At 33.1% G+C, this 22,138-nt stretch overlaps 1 protein-coding gene across 1 annotated transcript; it reads left to right on the top strand.

The window, feature by feature from the left end:
• Window positions 1-13,119: 13,119 nt before the first annotated feature.
• LOC149265354 (uncharacterized) lies at window positions 13,120-22,012 on the top strand. Its single transcript, XM_089403503.1, has 3 exons — window positions 13,120-14,047; window positions 14,230-14,326; window positions 17,794-22,012. The coding sequence occupies exons 1-3, from the start codon at window positions 13,120-13,122 to the stop codon at window positions 22,010-22,012; spliced, it is 5,244 nt and encodes a 1,747-aa protein (XP_089259629.1).
• The last annotated feature ends 126 nt before the right edge of the window (window positions 22,013-22,138 follow it).

The raw sequence follows: 22,138 nt of genomic DNA, 5'->3' as shown, positions 1-22,138 counted from the left end.
ATCGATCTTTGGAACATGGTGGTTCTTCAATCCAACATTAGAGTCTATGAAATCATGATTAACATTTATTTTGTTCTCATCATGAGTTTCCTTTACTACCCTTTCGCCATTAGTAAGCATTTCTTGTAGAAAATTTGTCAAATTTGTCTTCAAATCTATCTTCAAATCTTCCATGCCTTTCTTTAAATCATCCATCTTAGCTTCCACACCATCCATCTTAGCTTCCATGCCATCCATCTTAGCTTCCACGTCATTCATCTTAGCTTCTACACCTTTCTTTAAACCATCCATCTTAGCTTCCATGCCATACATCTTAGCTTCTACGTCTTTCTTTAAACCATCCATCTTAGCTTCTGTTACTTTTTGTGCGAGTGAAATTTGTTGCACTTGGTCTCGTAATTTTGATATATCATGTTGCATTTCTTCCTCTTCTTCATAAGTCATGCTAAAGCTTTCAGTTATCTTACTAAGTGTTTCCATTTTCTTTCTTCAGGGCATCAATTACCAATAATAATGCTTCACTATGCCCTTTGAATTCCTTCAAACTATTTTTTCAAACCAAGCTTATGCAAAAATTAAAAAAAAACTACACACCTTTTTTCACTTTGTAGGAGCTCGATATTGAATCTGATGTATCTCTGTAATTTTGGATCTTCAGGGTCTGAAATTTCTTCTTCCAGTAACCCTTTGAGTAATATTTCTAACCCCTCAAGTCTGATCAAGATTGGATTCTCCAATGAAGAGTTATGTCAAATCTCCCACGATGGCCTGAGTATAGACTGGTTCCGTAGAACAAATGTGTACGATGTTCCGTGGGTCACTATTTCAACCTTAGGTTCTGAAAATGATACCCAAAAAACTATAGTCCGTCCTATTTCTGTAACTTCTTACGAAAATTTAATCTGATGCTCAGAGCGAAAGTTATTACGATTTTCCCAAGGTCACATGTTTGGAATGTAATTCGGGGGTCTACAAAAACCCTAACTTCCTCAGATTATATCTCCGAAAATATAGCGAGACAAGATCTCAAATTCGGGCAAGAGGTTCAGACCAATTCCTTCTAAAATGGGTTTTTGTTTTAGCTTCTGAAACTTTGTAGAGAAAAATTTATAGCAAAAATTCCACGATGACGTGTTTGGAGTAGCGAAACCCTAGAATCCAAAGCTCTGATACCAAATGTTATGAAACCAGCTCACAAAAAGATAGAAAAGATAGATCAACACCTTAGAAATAAGCCTCTTCGAGGGGGAAACCTCCTTTACATTACACAAATGAACAATTCTTAGATGATTCAAATGACAAAACCTCCTTTCTATATATAGGAGTCTAAGAGGTCACAATATAACCAAAGCTGACCTAACAATAATAATATAAAGGCACAAAAATAACAATAGTGGGATTCTATGGGGCACAATAATAACAATAGGAGGACAACAGGGGCACAACAATAACAATAATGGATACAACGACAATAGTAATGGGGGAATCACTAGTATTATAGGGACCTAACAGCTCACAACGAAAGAAGTTTTCTCATTAGAAGACATTGATTTTGGGGTTAAACGCCTGGAAAATGGGAAAGCTAAGGACATTGAAGGTTACCAGGTGGAAATCTTAAAAATTGGAGGTCCTGTCCTCATCCCCCACATCCACAAGCTTTTCAATCAAGCGGTCAAGCAAGGGTTTCCTAAACCATGGACTCGGAGCCCCATTATCCCTATTTTTAAAAGTGGGGATACAAATAACCCCTCTAATTATCGGACAATTATGATCACCCCTCTCTTAGCCAAGTTATATGGTATTATTTTGGGAAAGAAGTTGAGCATATGGCTTGAAAGTGAAGGTAAGCGGGCTAAAGGCCAAGTTGGTTTTAGAAGGCAACACTCAACAATGGACCACCTCGTTACGCTTAGGATCATTGTGGAGGAATGCTGGAATGATAAATCCAATCTCTTTTGCTTCTTTTTGGACTTTAGAAAGGCTTTCGGTACGGTTCCTAGAAACAACCTATGGAATAGATTAGAAGAGCTAAAGGTTCCTTTCGAGTTGAGAGTTAACGCTATAAGGTTATACGAGAATGTAATTGCCATGTTAAAGAGTAATGAGGGGTGGCCAAAAGATATTAAGTGTAATATCAGAGTTAAACAAGGTTGCCCCCTCTCCCCTACCCTATTTGGCATTTACATCGATAAGCTAGAAGTTTGTTTAGAGGAAGCAGGTTGTGCTGGCACAATCTTAGCTGGGATAGTCATCATCCTTCTTCTCTATGTTGATGATATTGTTCTTCTCGCAAGGTGCCCATCTGATCTTGATAAGCAACTTAGACTTCTTAAGGATTTCTGCTCTACCATGGGTATGATTGTTAACACTGACAAAACAAAAGTTATGATTATCAAATCCAAGAAGGACACTTACGCTAATTTTATGTATGACAATAGTAACTTGGAGGAAGTGTCTTCTTACAAGTACCTAGGAATTGATATTCATCACAAGCTCAACTGGAACTATAGCATTGATAAAGGGATTAATGGGGGGTGGAAACCTTATTTTGGTCTTGAAAATAATTGTAAAACGACAAACCTCGTAATGTGGGATAGAAAGAAGTTCCTCTTTGAAACTTTAGTCACTCCTGTTACCTTATATGGATGTGAGGTTTGTGGTTGCAGCATCTCTAGATAATCTTGGAGAAATATTGAGCAAATCCAGAAGACTTTTATAACGTATAACCTCAAAATTAAAAGAAATACACCCTATCCTATTCTCCTTATAGAAGTGGGTCTTTCCCCTATCGAGAGCCTAGCTATGACCAGGCTTCTGTTGTACAAGCACAAACTCAATAACATAGGAGACCATAGACTTCCTAAGCTAGCTTTAAATTCCAACCAAAACCACCTATGGCTCAAACGAGGTTGGTATAAAGACACCAGAGCCTAGTTAAACCATTGGGAGATTGACGAGAATGTTGCGTTGCAAAACATTAATAACATTAAAAATATTGTTACTTCTAAGTTCAAAGACAAAATGTTGTGTGAGAAAGATTTAGCAGCCAAAAGAAAATTAAGATATTATAAGGAGGTCGTCAACCCCACCCTAGAAGATCAAAAGTATCTCTCTATTTTAATTAGCTCTAAGAAGAAAATTAATATAGTCAAGATTAGAATGAACTCTCATGAGCTCCATAGTGAAACTGGTCATTGGGCAGTGCCTAAAACACCATGGATGGAAAGGATCTGCCATCTCTATGAGAATATGAACATCGAGGATGAAAATCACTTCCTCTTAGAGTGCCCCGCGTACAACCACATTAGATCTCAGTTTCATAATCTTTGTTGCAATACTGACCTTTCTAGCATTTTACGATGTCAAAACTATAGTGAGCTCGGGAGGCTTCTCTCTAAGCTTTTTGAGCATAGGAATAAAATCTTAAATCAAACTAAATAATTCGTTTCTTTAGGTCCAATAGACCAAAGTTTGGTTTCAGTGGACGTTAACCACCACCACCACCACCACCACCACCACCACCACCACCACCACCATCATCATCATCACTATATAAATTTAAAATATAATAAAATATAAATTTGATGTAAGTTAAGAAAAATTATTTATAGATATTTATACACATAAAAATAATAATAATAAAATAAAATCATATCAATTATTATAAAAAGAGAAATTGAGACAATTTCATTTAATACTATTTTGAAATACTTTTTATCAACTCCAAAACAATGATCTGTATTGTGAAAATATTTTACTTATAAGTGTTTAAATTATATAAGTTAAGATGGATATAGGTAATGATGATGTATGGTTTATTGGATCTTAAGAAGGTACAAATTATGGTGAATTTTTTAAAATTTTATTTTTATATCAGAAATATGAAGAAAAGCATTTTAAGATCACCATAGTTTAGTCTATTTAAACCTTAAGAAAGTACAAAATTATGGTGAATTCTTTAACATTTTATGTTTATGTTAGAAATATGAAGAGAAGCATTTTAACATCATCATAGTTTAGTTAATTTAAATGTCAAAAAATTGGTACTATGACAAATAGACTCTTTCATCCCATAGTGTTGTGGGAACTCACTCATGTCTAATTCAATTGTGAAACTCAAGATAGTTTATTATTTTAAAAATATTTTCTCTCCAATAATCTAACCAACTTTAAATATTTTTATGTTATCCAAACTTAAATAAAAAAATGAAATAAAAATTAATTAAAATCAAATATATATATATATATATATAATACTAAATAATTAAAAAACAAAAAAATCACTATTTTATAATCCAATTTAGATATTAATATTATTTATATTATATTAATATTAAATATTATTATTATTTTCTTGCCATTCAAATAAAACTGGAACTCGAGTGAAAAAATAATAACAACTCTTCTATACTAATAAAAATTACACACACTTAACTTGAATATTAAATTATATACACATCAACTTGAAATTTATTTACCCAAAACTTAAGTTATGTACTTACCATTCTCGTCCACTTGTAATCACCATGGTTCCTACCAATCAATTCAGTAAAAATCTCAATCCTTACAATGGTATTTTAATAATATAATATTCACCAATCTCATACTCTTCACATATCGTCTTATCAACGTCTTGCTGGTAATCAAATACGTTATTGGCACTTTCGTCTCTTAGTTTTTTTAAAATGAAATGATGTCATATAATAAGTCTACTAAAGACCCTGTAAATCAATTTTATAGCTTAATTGATGATAGTTGTGTTGGAAATTAATATGAAAGTATGTATTTTTTTATTTTTTTTAACTTTTGAGTCGTGAGATTTTGTATAAGAATTATTAGAATAATAATTTTTAAAATCAATCTTATATTATATAAACACAAACTTAATTTAATTAGTAATTTCTCTAGTTACAAAAATAATTTTATTAATAATGAAAAAATATTAATATCAATTAATTAAAAAAATCAAATATCACAAAACATTATTTCTTTTAATATTAAAAATAAAAACTCTAAAACTTAATATCTATATTACGTAAATACAAATTTAATTTAATTAGCAATTTCTCCAATGACAAAAACAAGTTATTAATAATGAAAAAATATCTTTATCAATTAATTAAAAAATCAAATATTATAAACATTATTTCTTTTAATATTAAAAATAAAAACTCTAAAACTTAATAGCTATCAATTATCTTTTCTATTCAAAATTATATTTAACATATAAATACAAAATCAACATATTACACTTCTCCTGCCCTTTAAATTCCCATTAATCAAATTTAAAGACTTAAAATTAATCTACATGATTTCCATCGAACATGAAGCCTATTAAGTCCTTGAACCAACATCAAAACTATTACAAAAGAATATAATATCACCATTAATCATTAATCATTAATGCATAGCTAAGGGGGCAATGCAACATCATTTGTGGTGATATATGTTTATTGAAAGAGAATATATATATATATATATATATATAATTTCCAATATTAACTCATTTCCATAATCCATTTAACATTAATTTTTTCTATTTGCTATATGTTCTTTTGCCTTTTCCCCTCAACTTTGATAGTGTACATGTGCCTCCTACTTATATCTTTGCTACATCACTATTCTTGGCAAGACTTCCAATCTAAAAGAGATAATAAATAAAAAAAATATTATCATTAAATTTTTATTTAAAAACTATATAAGAAATTTTTAGTTTGATTGACTTCCAATTTTTATTTATCTATATTTTAAATAAAACAAATTTATGAAAAAAATATAATATTTATACATTTGGCTTTGTAAAATTTAAATGATAGACATAAAAAAATATTTTCATCATTAAATTTTTATTTGATAGAAAAAGAAAAGAAAATTTTAATTTGGTTGAAAAAGAAAAAGTGAATAATTTTATATTAATCTAATTGCTCTATATTTTGATTTTTTTATAACTAAAATTTAATAATATTAATAAGAATAAGATTTTTCATTATTTAAAATATAGGTTTAAATATATAAATAAATTTAGTATCTTTTATACTAAATTATATAATAATAAAAAATTCCAATATATTCTTACTAAATTTCAAATAAATATAATTATTTAAAAAAAAATAAAACAAAATCAATAAAAATCATGATTGGGAAAAAATTAGAAAAGAACAACAACTTTTGTTTTTAGTCATTTGATTTAATCATCAGTGCACTCTAAGAGATGGCTAGCAATATACACTGTGATATTTATTCCTTAATGTTGGACTATACCATGGGTTAGATTTAAGTGCGTGCAAAATCTAAGGGTTAGCATATACTACCCCATAATAGATAACACAATGTATATTGAAACTGAAATAAATAACTCGTCAATGAACATTAAATGAGCGGAATTGTATATACCCACCACTAAATTTTAGTAGGTCAATAATCTAACAATAGACATATACAACCCGACTCATTTAATACTCATTAAAAAACTATATATTTGTTTACCACATGCATTTCCAAATCAAATAAATCCATTAGACGTGGCACTTCTTCACCCACCAAATACCCCCACGTCGCTGCACTGTTTAGCCGTAACATTGGACAATATTAGTTCGCTGATGCATCATATTCTTGCCCACGTACTCCCACGGACGGTATTTCAATACGATTTAATCAAAACTTTGAACCGACGGCCGAATACTCACATTTATTCGCAAACGGATTGCTTAGATAATTGTAAAATTTAATGAATGTAGTTTCGAAATAGGCAGCACGTGGATGAAAAAATACTGCATCACCGAATTACTCTTTTCCAAGTTTACGGCTAAGAAAAGTGCAGCGGCATAGGTTATGTGGCGGCTGGGTAACGGCCACGTGGAAGAGAATTTCGTGGTGGAGGTACTTATGTCATTCATGTGGAGGATAACAATCTGACTCAGACGACCTGATGGAATCCGTGTGAATACAGACATCATTAAGTCAAATGACGGAAAGGAAAACAGGCCGCTGAAAGGTCATTTTATAAGTTAGGCAGGATTATTACGATTGATATTTATATTGATTACAATTAGGTAGGTTGTGAATAAATATATATATATATATATATATTAATTTTTCTTTTTCTTTTTTTAATTTAAAATGAGGGGGGTAAGTTTCTCTTTAGAAGCTATATTAATCAGATTACAATTTTTTACATATATACAGAGTCAAGATGAGTACAATAGCTGTACTGCAGCGTTAACATGTATCGTGGGTAGCCTTTGATGTCCTTAGATTTATTTTTCTTAAGTTTCTCAATTCCAAAATTTATGTCTTCTATAGAAAACACTTCATCCTCTATAGAAACATTTGGAATATTGTCCATAGCAATAGGGGATTCATAAATATTTTTGAGGTAGGAGATCCACTCCATCAAGGCAATCATAATGTTTGTTCTTTAGTTTTATGAGTCAAAATTTGCCTCTAGAATCTCTTACGATATGTTTTTGATAGGTATAGAAGCTTCTCTTGCTTTTTATTTATATAGTGTTTTTTTTCCTTTTAATTAGTACTTTGTATATTTTTTTCTTATTTGATTCTACGGACTCAGTAAAGGAATATCTAATGTCTTTTATAACAATTTTACACTCGTTGTCATACCAAGGATTGACCATCCTATTTTTATTTTTATATAACACCTCGATAGAGAATTTGTTAATGGAAATAGAAAGGGTTGTCGTAAAATTATGTTAGAGATATTCAATATCATTCTTTTATATGATAAGATATTTAATTCACTATTTAAGTGCTTTGAACAATATAAAATTTATTTTTTTCAAGAACCAAGCGCTTTGGTTATGAGAGTTTTTGCATTGGAGCTTTTATGCATGTCAAAGTCCAGAATTAGATTAGAGTCATGCTCATGGAAATTTAAAAGGATAGAATTTACTATTTGGTTGTATACGTGGATATCTAATATCACCTAATCCATGACACTACTACCCATCCCATGAACAAAAAACTATGGTTATCATATACAAAAGTGTCATAAGTGATGTTTTATTATTTTATTATCATAACCTTTGTTTTCTCTATGTTCGTTGTCATTCCCATATTATAGCAAAAGCCCTTCAATATTCTTAGATGCTTATCGAGGTCATAAGAAAGCTTTGCCAAAAGATGATATCATTAGCATAAAAAGAAGGATGGTGAATATACTAGCAAGAATTGAGCTAATACAACCACCATATTCCAACCAATATTATAAATTATTAATCTATATGTTAATGAGGCTAGGGTATAAGGAGCAACCTTGCTTGACTCCTATACTAAAATTAATTTACTTCGACCATCCCTTAGTGTTACTAAATTTGGAAAGAACACCCTCATATATCCTTACCATAACAACCCTTAGCTCATAAGAAACTTTTAGTTTTCTAACCTATTCCAAATTCTATTATTGGGCACTATGTCAAAATATTTTCTAAAATTAATGAAATAAAAAAGAAAAATGGTTTTATTATTGCAACATTCCTTTGTAATTATCCTAAGTGTAACAAGATAGTCCACAATTGAATGCTAACCCCTAAAGTCAACTTGTCCTTTAGTTTTTTTTGTATGACTTTTAAGACATATCCTAATCATATTTTTACAGATATTTTCGCATAGATTGGCTAAAATGGGGATAATCATAATTTCCCTATAATTAAAAGGATTACTTGTATCCTCATTTTTAAAGATAGGAATAATGCCTTTGAGTTTGTGATTTAGGGAAGCCTCACTTGACTACTAAGTTGAAGATATTATGTATGTGAGGGATGAGGATATCCCATTTAATTTTCAATATTTTGGCTTGGTAGCCTTTGATGTCCTTATATTTCCTCCTTTTAAGTTTCTTAATTCCAAAATTTATGTAAATTCATTCTCTATAGAAACATTTGGAATATTGTCCACAATGATAGGGGATTCATAAAGATTTTTGAGGTAGGAGATCTGCTTCATCAAGGGAACCATATTTTTTTCTTTAGTTTTATGAGTTAAAATTTGCCTCTATAATCTCTTAGAATATGTTTTTGATAGGTGTAGAAACTTATCTTGCTTCTATTTATGTAGTGCTTTCTATTCCATTTAATTAGGACTTTGTGGATTTTTTTCTTATCTCGTTCTAAGGACTCATTAAAGGCATATATCTAATGTCTTTTATAGCAATTTTACACTTGTTTTAATAGCAGGGATTGGCCTCCTATTATTCTTTTTATGTAACATCTTGATAGAGAATTTGTTAATTGAAATAGAGAGGGTTATTGTAAAATTATGATAGAGATCTTCAATATCATTATTATATGATAAGATATTTAATTCAATATTTAAGTGCTTTAAAAAATATTAAATTTATTTTTTCAAGAAGCAAGTGCTTTGGTTTGAGAGTTTTTTCGCTCGAGTTTTTATGCATGACAAATTCTAAAGTTAGATCAGAGTCAAGATCATGGGAATTTAGAAGGTTAAAATTTACTATTTGGTTGTATACTTGAATATCTAATATCATCTAATCCATGACACTACTACCCATATCATGAATACAACCATTAAAAATTATTAGACTTGTGACAACTATAGATCTTGATTAGCTAGGCACCAAATAATTCACAGCTAGGTCTTGATAGTTTCTTTTGTACTAGCGAAACAAGGTCCTCCTCTAGCCAAAGAGGATTATGGTTGGAATAATTGCTTAGAAGAGTAACTTAATGAATTGTTATTCTAGCATTAAATTCTAATAACAATGGGATACTACCTTCATTTCATGTTCTAAATATCTTGTTCTAAGTTTTTATATAGACATTTCTTATTTATACTATTTTTCATATAAAAAGTAGAATTAATAGGTACTAAGTGACAAATTGTTTTATAATTTTGAGTATATAGTCATGAGTACAATATTCAATTAACATTTTTTTTTAAATAAGACTTCAAATCTTTGTTGCTTACATTGTTTATGTAACTTATTTTTTCTTATATTTTATATCAGACAATCCTATCGATAGGCTTGCGTAACAATGTACAAATTTAGGATATGTGAATATCAAATATGTTTTAAGTTATTTGTTATTGGGTAAGAATTTGGAATGTGGAATGCAATATATGTAAAATTTTCAATTTTATATGACAAATTGAAAAGTTGGAAGTGCCCTCTATTGAAATTTAACTCCCAAATCTGGAGGACTACCTTCAAATATACATTGAATCAGGCCTCATTTTCCACTTCATTGGCTTATGGCCAAATTCATAGGATCTATACAAGTGGATTCATATGGCATGGACTAACACGTGCAAGGTCATCTTCTGCTTTCAAGTTTTTTTATAGTGTTTTTTGTTGAACCATAAGATTACCAGAAGGACCTAAATGGGGGACCTTGGTTCTGGGGTAAAGTTGGCTTGTCCATAACTCCCTGGTTTCTAGAATTTGATCCCTCTACAATAGTCATTACCAAATTGCCAATTTGGGTTCGACTTCATAATTTGTCTACCCATCTTTTGGCACTTTTTAGCTTTTCAGGGCATAGGAAATTCCTTAGGTTGTTATCTTACCACATATACCTCTTGAGGGAAGTGTGGCATGTACACCTACAAAATAATATGTGTGGAAATTGACACTAGCAAAGGGTTGTTAGATCAAATAAATTTATAAATTGGTGATTATCATTAGACCTAGCCTCTTTATTACGAGAATATTGTGTTTCAGTGCCATGTTTCTCTTCAAACTAGACATTTACATAATTCCTACCCTCTATCAAATTCCATTAAGAAACAACACTTCAAATCTTCAAAATCTAAAAGTTGGAAACCTATTAACTCACCCCTTATGGAGGGTGAGACTTCTTCTATTTCATATCAAGAGGATAATGATGTTGACGATGATATGATGCCAGGGGAACAAGATCAAATTGTTGCTCCTTGTCAAAATTATAGGGTTTCAACAGGGATCTCAGTGCCCCCTACAAACAGGAAGCTGACAAGTCAAGATGTCTCTTTGGGCATGTTGAAGCATGAACATGAATTGGCTTCTTCTAACATGGATAAGGAATCCTTGTCAAATCTCAAGAATAATTTGCAAATTGCTTTGGTTGATATGCCTTCTGTCGGTTGGACCATGGTTGTGAAAAAGAGAGGAAAAAAGAGTCACTCTGAAGACGATCCCCAAGTTGGGTGATTCTGTTCAGTTTGTTAAATCTATAGTAATATCCTCTTTCAGGTTTGTCAAATCCATGGTCTATTAAAATCCTTAAATAGATAACTACTACAACAATGTATTTCTATTTTTTGTAATAATAGAAAATATCAATTAAAAAAAAATACTAATTTTGAATCAAATTATTTAAAATTCATTAAAAAAGACATTATTTTAATATTGAAAAAAAATTGTAACATACATATATATAACCAATACATTATACTATATAAATTTAAAATATAATAAAATATAAATGTGATGTAAGTTAAAAAAATATTATTCATAAATATTTATACACATAAAAATAATAATATTAAAATAAAATCATATCAATTATTATAAAAGAGAAATTGAGACAATTTTATTTAATACTATTTTGAAATACTTCTTATCAACTCTAAAACAATGACTTATATTGTGAAAATATTTTACTTATAAGTGTTTAAATCATATAAGTTAAGATGGATATATATAATGATGATGTATAATTTATTGGATCTTAAAAGGTATAAATTATGGTGAATTTTTTAAAATTTTATTTTTATACTAGAAATATAAAAAGAAGCATTTTAAGATCATTATAGTTTACTTAATTTGAATTTTAAGAAAGTACAAAATTATGGTGAATTCTTTAACATTTTATTTTTACGTTAGAAATATGAAGAGAAGCATTTTAACATCACCATAGTTTAGTTAATTTAAACCTCAAAAAATTGGTAGTGTGACAAATAGACTCTTTCATCCCATACTGTTGTGGGAACTCACTCATGTCTAATTTCATTGTGAAGCTCAAGATAGTTTATTATTTTAAAATTATTTTCTTAACATTAATCAAGATAGAGAGATCTTTTTGAGTTTTCATATTGGGTTGATCTCAACCTATAATGTTTTAGTTTGCTTTTCCCCTCTAACTCTTTATTACTTTCACAATTTCTCCTAACTTTAATATAATAATACTTTTAATATTATCCTTTTTTTATAAAATGGTTTTCTCTTTTATTTCCAATGATCGAGCCAACTCTGAATATTTTTATGTTATCCCAACTTAAACAAAAAATGAAAAGAAAATTTTAATTAAAATCATATATATATATAGCCCCAAGGGTTAGCTCAACTGGTTAAATAAGTGCCTCGTCGTTCAGGAGGTCACAGGATTAATTCTTCTTGAAGCCCTTGAGGTTAGGCCTAGCTATTAGCCACGAGCTTGATACCCTTGATCAAGCTCAGATATTTATGTGAACGTAGTGACCACCCAATAACCGCGGGTATTCAGTAACCGCAAATATCCATAAACCACATGTAAAAAATATATTCTTAATACTAAATAATTAAAAATAAAAATAAAAAACTCACTAATTTATAACTCAATTTATGTATTAATATTATTTTATATTATATTAATATAATAAATATTATTATTATTTTTTTCAAATTCAAATAAGAGTGAAAGAATAATAACAACTCTTTCTCTACTAACAAAAATATACACACTTAACTTCAATACTAAATTATATACACATCGACCTGGAATTTATTTACCCAAAACTTAAGTTATGTACTTACCATTCTCGTCCACTTGTAATCACCATGGTTCATACCGATCAATTCCTTAAAAATCTCAATCCTTACAACGGGTTTTTAATAATATCATATTCACCAATCTCATACTCTTCATATATCAAGGTCTTGCTGGTAAGAAAATACGTTATTGGCACGCTTAACAAAGGAACATCACGCTTTTTTAAAAAGGAAGAAACACACTGGACGCGGTTGCAAACACACAAGAAGGTCTGTTTGCCATACATTCTAAAAAAAGTGATGTTGTCATATTCAAGATTGATCTCAGCAAGGCATATGATTGCCTTGACTGGGGTTTCACCAGGTGCTTACTTGCAAAGATTGGATTAAGAGCCAACATGATTAACTGGATAATGGCTTGTGTTGAGAAGGTGAACTATGCGATCATCATTAACGGGATTCCATCTTCTTATTTCCTTGCGGCCAGAGGGCTTCGCCAAGGCTGTCCCCTATCGCCTCTTTTATTCATCTTAGCTATGAATTCGCTTAGCCTCCATATCAACAAGGCTGTCAAGGAAAACAGATGCCGTCCACTGAAAATCTGCAAGAATAATTCAATCTCACATAATTTATTCGTGGATGATATTATCTTGTTCGGAATGTTATGCAGACTCACCTGGCTATGTTATTATGAAATCCTTAAAAATTTTCAAAAGGCTACAGGAATGCAAATAAACAGTTCGAAGTCAATAATTTACCACAATGATATCAACCAGGAAGCAGTTGACTGGTTATCCGCTCTTTTTGGAATTGAGGCGCATTCCATTAGACATGGAATTAAATATTTGGGATTCCAGATAAAAGCAAATGGATATTCAAAGATGGATTGGCAATGGATTCTAGATAGATACTACAAGAAGATCTCAGTTTGGGAATACAGATGCCTCTCTCTGGCGGGAAGAGTGACCTTGGCACAATCAGTGTTAAATCAACTTGCAGTATACTGGGCTCATTTATATTTTCTTCCTGCGAGCATTATTCAAAAAATGAATAAGCTTACTGCGAATTTTATATGGGGTGGCCAATCGGGAAAAAGGAAATTTCATCTCTCTAAATTATCTGATATCTCTTTGCCGAAGAGCATGGGAGGATGGGGTCTGCTGGATTTACGGACTTTCAGAAAGGCACTTTTATGCAAGTCTTTGTGGAGAGGGATTTATGGAGAGGGACCATGGAGTATCACAATACAGAAGAAATACCTGGGCAGGAAGGATTTATCACTCTGGTACAGGGAGGGAAGGATCGGCTCCTCTTATGGGTCTTCAATATGGTTAAGCCTTCGTAAGGTAGAAAATTATTTTTTAAGGAATTTAATTTGGCGTTTCCAAACCGGCAATAAAATCCTTATTGGAAAAGACCAGTTCCTGAGTGGTGTCGAGGAGATCAATGTGCCTGAAACATTATTAAATTTCTTTCATAGAAAAGGCTTTTTCTATTGGGACAGTTTGATTTCTGGTTGGCAGGGAGCGATCCCACTTTGGAAAGAAGCAGAAAATTTGGAGATGCCGGCTGCTATCGCTCATCAATGGGAACACATCAGGACGAGCCTCAGGAATTGTGGTATATTCCGCTCAGCGGATTCTGACTGTCTCATCTGGAAAAATTCAAAAGTGATGAATCTAGTTCGTGTTAAAGATGTTTATCAGAATTTAATTGGTCTAAAGGAGGCCCCTCACAATCCTATTTTCCCTCGTATATTTTGGAAATCTGGATGCCCTTCCAAAATGATTTACTTCTCATGGTTAACTTTCCATAACAAAAATCTATCTTGGGAAAACTTGAAAAAGCGGGGATGGCAAGGTCCGGGTTTCTGTCCAATATGCAGGTCAGCTGAGGAAAACAACTGTCACTTATTTTTAAATTGCCAAAGATCTCAACAATTATGGCAATCTGTGGAGATGTGCTATGGAATCCAGCATAATTCTCACGCTTCAATTATTGAAGCATTTCTCTGGTGGAGTGAGCAAAAGGTTTTATGGAGGCCATTAATCATTATCACTCTTTGGTGCATTTGGAAGTGGCGAAACAATTCTATTTTCAATGACAGAAAAACTCCTTTCTTGGAAATCTTTTCCAATATTGTTTCCCTCTATGACGCTCTTCTGCAAAAGCCTCTCATGAAAAAAAAGGAGGACTGTAAAGACCATTCACAGGTGCACACATTTTTGCCAAGGGCGTATTTCGATGGAGCTGAACAGAAAGGTATCTGTGGCTGTGGGGTTCACATTATAGTAAATGAAAATAATCAATATTTCATCCATTGGAATGGGGGGATGGGCTCCAACAGCAAAGCTAAGGCGATGGCTCTCGCTGGACTGCTATATTTTTGTTTCTTTCTAAACATACAGGCAGTCTCAATTTTTGGAGACTCAAAAGTAATGGTGGATTATGTCTCAAGGAAAAATAATATTTACAAGCCTCATCTCGTAGGATGGATGGATAGGATCAGGTTTTTCTGGGGTAGAATGGAAGGAAGTTCAATTCAGCATATCAACAGGGCTCAAAACCAGCAAGCAGACTTGTTGTCAAAGGAGGGTCTTCAATCGGCTCCAGGTTTTTGGTTTATGCAGGTATCTTCTGAAGGGAAAATTTTCTCTATCCAAGAATTTTCTCTTCCTGATTTCTAATTTTAGTAAAGCAGTCCCTCAGGTATGCACTAGTTTATTCCTCTTCTGCCTTACATTCCCCCCGATTTTTGTTATAAATGATGATGCATCTTGTGAATTTTTCTATGTATCGTTTCCTTGCTCCGCATCTGCCTCTCCTATGTCACTTCTATGAACAATGTAATCTTGAAACTGGATGACAGTCTATGATCTGTCGTTTTTCTGGGCAAATGTCTTGCCTTTTTTTGGATTATGCTCCATGCTTTTTAGCTCGTCAAATGATCCAGACCTATATGGGTCATATTCAAAATTACAAGCAAATGTACTAATCTGCCTCTTTATATATCTTATATAAAATGATCAAGCTTTTTTCGTCCTGAAAAAAAAGTTTACTAAAGACAATGTGTGTTTTGGTGTAGCTTAATTAATGATAGTTGTATTAGAAATTAATATGAAAAGTATGTATTTTTTTATTTTTTATTTTTAATTATAAAGTGTGAGATTTTGTGTAAATTTTTTTAAAATTAATCTTATATTACATAAATATAATTTTAATCTAAATAGTAATTTCTCTTATTACAAAAACAATTTTATTATTAATAATAAAAAAATATTTTTATCAATTAATTAAAAAATTAAATATCACAAAATATTATTTTTTTTAATATCAAAAATAAAAAGTCTAAAACTTAATATCTATCAATTACCTTCTCTATTCAAAATTATATTTAATATATAAATACAAAATCAACATATTACACTTCTCGTGTTGCCCATTAATCAAATTTAAAGACTTAAAATTAATCTACATGATTTTCATCGGACATGAGGCCTATTAAGTGTTTGAACCAACATTAAAACTATTACAAAAGAATGTAATATCGCCACTAATCATTAATGCATAGATTAGAGGGCAATGCAACATCATTTGTGGTGATATATGTTTCTCGAAACATAATACAACTTATAATATATGTTTCTCGAAACATAATACAACTTATATATATATATATAGATATATAAAATTTTCAATATTAACTCATTTCCTTAATCCATTTAACTTTAATTAGCACAATGTTAGGTCTTTCCTATTCTCTAATGAGTTACTCATTTTCAAGTTCTAATATTTTTATTAGATATATAATTTTGCTCAACATTAAATCGTTAATTTTTAATATTAATTCATTTCCATAATCCATTTAACATTAATTTTTTCTATTTGCTATATGTTCCTTTGGCTTTCTCCCTAAACTTTGATAGTGTACGTGTGCCTCCTATTTATGTCTTTGCTACATCATTATTCTTGGCAAGACTTTCAATCTAAAAGTGATAATAAATATAAAAAAAATTATTTAAAAAATATATAAGAAATTTTTAATTTGATTGACTTCTAATTTCTATTTATCTATATCTTAAATAAAACAAATTTATGAAAAAAATATGATACTTATATATTTGGCTTTATAAAAATTTAAATAATAGATATAAAAATATATTTTCATCCTTAAATTTTTATGTAATAGAAAAGGAAAAGGAATTTTTTATTTGGTTGAAAAGTAAAGAGAGATTACTTTATATTAATCTAGTTGCTCTATGTTTAGTTGCTCTATGTTTTGATTCTTTTATTACTCAAATTTAATAAATTAATAAAAATAAGAATTTTTTATTATTTAAAATGTAGATTTAAATACATAAATAAATTTAGTATTTTTTATACTAAATTATATAAAAAAATTAATTCCAATATATTTTTATTAAATTTCAAATAAATATACATTATTTAAAAAAAACAAAATTAATAAAAATCATAAATATACATTATTTTAAAAAAAATTAGTAAAAATCATTAAAAAAAATAGAAAAGAAACTACAACCTTTTTTTTAGTCATATTTAACTCTCAGAGATGGCTATCAATATATAATGTTATATCCATCTATTAATGTTGGGCTATGCTACGGATTAAATTTAAGCAAGTGCAAAATTTAATGGTTAACATATTCTACCCCAAAATAGATAGCACAATGTATATTGGCATTGAAAATAGCTAGCCTGTCAATGAGCATTAAATGAGCGAGATTGTATATGCCAACTTGTTAAATTTTAATAGGTCAATAATTCAATGATGGGCATATACAACCCTAGCTTGTCAACGAGCATTAAATGAGCGATATTATATAGTTGCTCTATGTTTTGATTCTTTTATTACTCAGATGATGAAACATTTGAAAGGACAACAAAAAGGGCTGGACGAAGATCAAACAAGGAAACCAGAGAAGAGGAGTCAGAAAGACAAAAAACCCTCGGCAGTCAAGCTACCATCGAAATGACACTAGGGAGGAATATCAGGCCTAGGGCCTCCAAAGGAGGAGGGCCTACCCCTTTAAGTGGTAAATGATGCAGTTGATCTCTTGGAACTGTAGGGGTCTGGGTAATCCCAACAAGGCAGATGCTATCAAAGACTTATTGAAGATGGAGTCCGCGGACATCCTTATGCTCCAAGAGACCAAAGTAGAAGGGGAAACCCTTCTAAACACCAGCATGTTGAAGTGGAAATTTGATTCAGGAAAGGCTGTTAGTGCAAGGGGATCGGCCGGTGGAATAGGCACGTTTTGGTCAAAAAGCTCTTTCACTTTGGAACGATCCACAGAGACCCAACATTGGATCCACACAGATCTGCGACATACGGTAAGCAATCTTTCCTTGGCTCTTTTTAATTTGTATGTCCCTGTCCACTATGAAGAAAAGAGAGAGTGTTGGAGGACACTAATGGCCTATATAGAACAGATTAACCCTACGAACATAGTCATTGGAGGAGATCTGAATATCATACTAGACCCCAAAGAAAAAAGAGGAGGAACATACTCTAGAGACCCCTTCGTCCACACTGTGGGAAATATGATTACGCAGTGGGATCTAGTTGACTTCAAGCCTATAAGAGGTAAATATACCTGGTCCAACAACAGATCAGGAGAAAATCAAATCTCTGCTAGGCTGGACAGGTTTCTCATCAGTAGCACATTAATGCTGGACAATAGAATGGTTTTCTCCAAGATCCTCCCCAAGCTTACATCGGATCACAAGCCAGTTCTACTCTGTATCAAAAAAGAAGAAGATCTCGGCCCTCTCCCTTTTCGCTTCAGCCCTCTCTGGGCAGGCAAAGACGGATTCTATGAAACTGTTCAAACGGCCTGGAGGATAGATGTTAACGGATCCCCAAGTTATGTGTGGGAACAAAAAATAAAAAACACCAAAAAAGCTCTGAAGGACTGGATTAAAAAATCTCTGCAAACTCCAACTAGCCAAAGGAAAGAAGCAGTTCTTCAGCTGGAAAGAGTCCAATTCGAAATGGAGGAGAAAGATCCCTCTCCCACAGATTTGGACATAGAAAAAGCTGCCCAAAGGAAAGCATATTGCTATTTCAGAACTGAAGAAGAATACTGGCGGTTAAAGTCCAGAAGCTTGTGGCTCAAGTCTGGAGACAGGAACACCAAATACTTTCATAGACAGTGCAGGGCACGAGTTTCCCGTAATCACATAGCAGAGATAACAAGCACAACCGGACAGGTGTACAATGGATTTTCTCAAATCAAAGAAGCAGTTGTCACTCATTTCCAGAATCTTTTAAGTGCGGAAAGAAATGGAAATGAGGAGGACGCAGAGGAGTTCCTCTCAACCATCCCAAACCTAGTCAAAGAGGAGGACAACGATTCTCTGTTGACCCCAGTCACGGATGAGGAGATAACTGATGTAGTTTGGTCCATGGAACCGGATAAAGCTCCAGGACCCGATGGGTTCTCAGCTCACTTCTACAGAATCTGTTGGGAAATCATCAAAAACGACCTATTCAGAATGGTAAGAGGAATCCTGAGGAAGGCAAAAGTAGGGGGAGGAATAAACTCTACCTTCCTAGCCTTAATTCCTAAGGAAACAAACCCAAGGACCTTTGACAGATATAGGCCGATTTCTCTCTGCAACATATCTTATAAGATTGTGGCCAAGCTGCTGGCCAACAGAATCAAGCCTCTACTCCCAAAGCTCATCTCTCAGGCACAAGGAGGATTCGTAAAAGGTAGACAAATTCTGGATAATGTCATCCAGATTCAAGAAGCTCTCCATTCCAGCCTAACCCGGAAAGAACAAGGTATGATCATTAAATTGGATATGTGCAATGCCTTTGATCGTGTTAATCGTTCCTTTTTGTACAGGGTTCTAGCAGCATTTGGCTTTAAACAGGACTTCATAAACCTCATCAAGGCTTGTATAGAAAACGTTTGGATCGCCCCAATGGTGAATGGCAGACCAACGAATTTTTTCCAAGAAACCAGGGGATTGAGGCAGGGCTGCCCTCTTTCGTCCTTTCTATACATCTTGATGGCAGACGTTCTAAGTCGCAAGCTAACCCAAGAGAAACAAGTCGGTACCATTCCAGGGATAAGGATAGTTCAAGGCATAGCCCCGGTGAATCATGCGCTATTCGCAGATGATTCAATTCTGTTGGGGGGTGCATCCACTAGAATTGCAAGCGCTTTCAAAACCATTCTTCAACAGTACTGCAACATCACCGGTGCATTAGTCAGTGAAAGGAAAAGTGCAATTTACAGTTGGAATATCGATCAGCACGCCACAGACAGAATTTCCAACGTTCTGGGGTTCAAAGGATACGCTTTGTGGGAAAAAATCAAATACCTCGGCTTACCATTGACGAGGGGCTCCAATCGAAACCAACTGTGGGAAGAAGTGATATCTAAATTCAAAAATAAGATAACAGCGTGGGGCGGAGTTTGGCTCACCACCGGAGGCAAACTCACCCTCATCCGATCCGTGCTTTCTGCCCTGCCCACATATCAAGCCTCGCTGCTGCTGGCTCCAAAACAAATTACTGATCAAATCTCCAGCATCATTCGAAATTTTCTCTGGAGCGGAGGGAAAGGTAACAAGGAACGCTTCCACCTCATCAATTGGGAGACTGTGAAACGCCCAATAACCGAAGGCGGACTTCAGATCCGCGATCCCCAACATGCAAATCTGGCATTGGGAGGCAAACTCCTGTGGCAATTAATTACAGAACCTTCGCACCCAATCAGTCAGCTGCTGAACCTCAAATATTTACAAAAGCAACCAATATCATCTTTCAATCCAGCGCAATCTCCAAAAGGAACGCAGGCCTGGAGGCTGTGTTGCAGAGGGATCGAATTTTTCCGAAACCATTTATACAAAATTCCTGGGAATGGCAAAAACTCGCTGCTATGGAAAGAACGAATCATGAATCACTCCCCTCTATCCACCATCAACGAAATAGCAGAGTTGAGAGCCTGGTTAATCTCTAAAGGGGTAAGGAAAATTGAGGACATAGCAGAGTGGGACCTCAATGGCAACTGGCAGCGCTGGACGTTGCCAACCATCCCAATCCACTTAAAAGAACAGTCAAAAATCCTGTTAGAGGCAATAACAGATTTTACTCCTATGCATAAGGAAGAGGAAGATCAATGGGGATGGGGGAAAACAGGAGAGTATACGGTCAAACAAGGCTACTTTCAAATGCAAGGAAAACAGGAGTCACAGTATCCGGATTCAGTTTGGAAACAGATATGGGAAAGCTTCAGCATTCCCAAGATTAACTTCTTCAGCTGGACCTTATTCCACAACAAAATCTTGACCGGAGACAATTTGTGCAAAAGGAACTTTGCAGGCCCGCATCGTTGTATTCTCTGCAAGAACGCTTCAGAAACAACAGTCCATTTGTTTATTGACTGTGAGTACGCACAAAAAGTGTGGAACAACTTCTTAATAGGGCTGAATGTGAGTTCCCCAACACGCTGTCAGATCACAGATTTGTTTTTGACATGGAAAACTCGGTACCCCCACAGCATCAACGAAAAATCTCTTTGGTACAAGTTATGGATTGCTGCACCGAAATACGTTTGTTGGAAGTTGTGGCTCTCCAGGAATGAAGCTGTCTTCAATCACAAAGACATAAATGCAGAAGCAGTAGCAAGGCAGGCCAAGGATCTCCTCCTGGAAACTCTGAGACAAACTAGCGTCAAAGACAGCAACCTCAGAAATGAAGAAAAGGCGTGGCTGGAAGGTTATACTCCCATGCCAACTACTCATGCCATCATCCGCCCAAACCACAAGGAAAACTGGCAGTACAGAGACAACTCGGACAATTTTCAAAATTGGTGGAAGTCACAAGGTAAATGTACAATCTTCTTTGATGGGGCTTCGAAAGGAAACCCAGGCAGATCAGGAGCAGGAGGCGTCATTTACTTTCAGAATGGCAGAAAAGAGGAATTCAGTTGGGGACTTGGGATAAAAACCAACAATCAAGCGGAAGCACTCAGTCTATTAAAAGCTTGTCAACTGACCAGAAAAGGAAATGCAAATGAAATTATAGTTTTGGGAGATTCAGAACTGCTGATAAGGTCTCTAATTCACAAGAAAAGTCTCAAAGATCCAGTTCTAAACAAGCAGCTAGCAAGAGTAAACAGATTATTGAAGGAATTCTCATCAGCACAGCTCTTCCATATCCTCAGAGATTTAAACACTGAAGCAGACAGGTTAGCAAATGTAGGATGCAATCTTGAAAAAAGTATGATCAGCATAAATGCAGAGACTCTGAAAATGGCAATCATTCCTTAGGAGCACTAGAAAAACAGAGAAAAGCAATGAAAGGGATTTGTAATACTTGCTTGGCTTTGGCCTTTAATAAATAAAATACTCGTTTCAGTTAAAAAAAAAAAATAAAAAAATAAAAAATTAATAAAT

This window comes from Pinus tabuliformis, chromosome 6 (genome assembly GCF_031772625.1).
Source record: "Pinus tabuliformis cultivar Carrire ecotype Pingquan chromosome 6, CPIR1, whole genome shotgun sequence".
NCBI classification, from domain to species: Eukaryota; Viridiplantae; Streptophyta; class Pinopsida; order Pinales; family Pinaceae; genus Pinus; species Pinus tabuliformis.
This window is presented reverse-complemented; position numbering and strand designations above follow the sequence as displayed.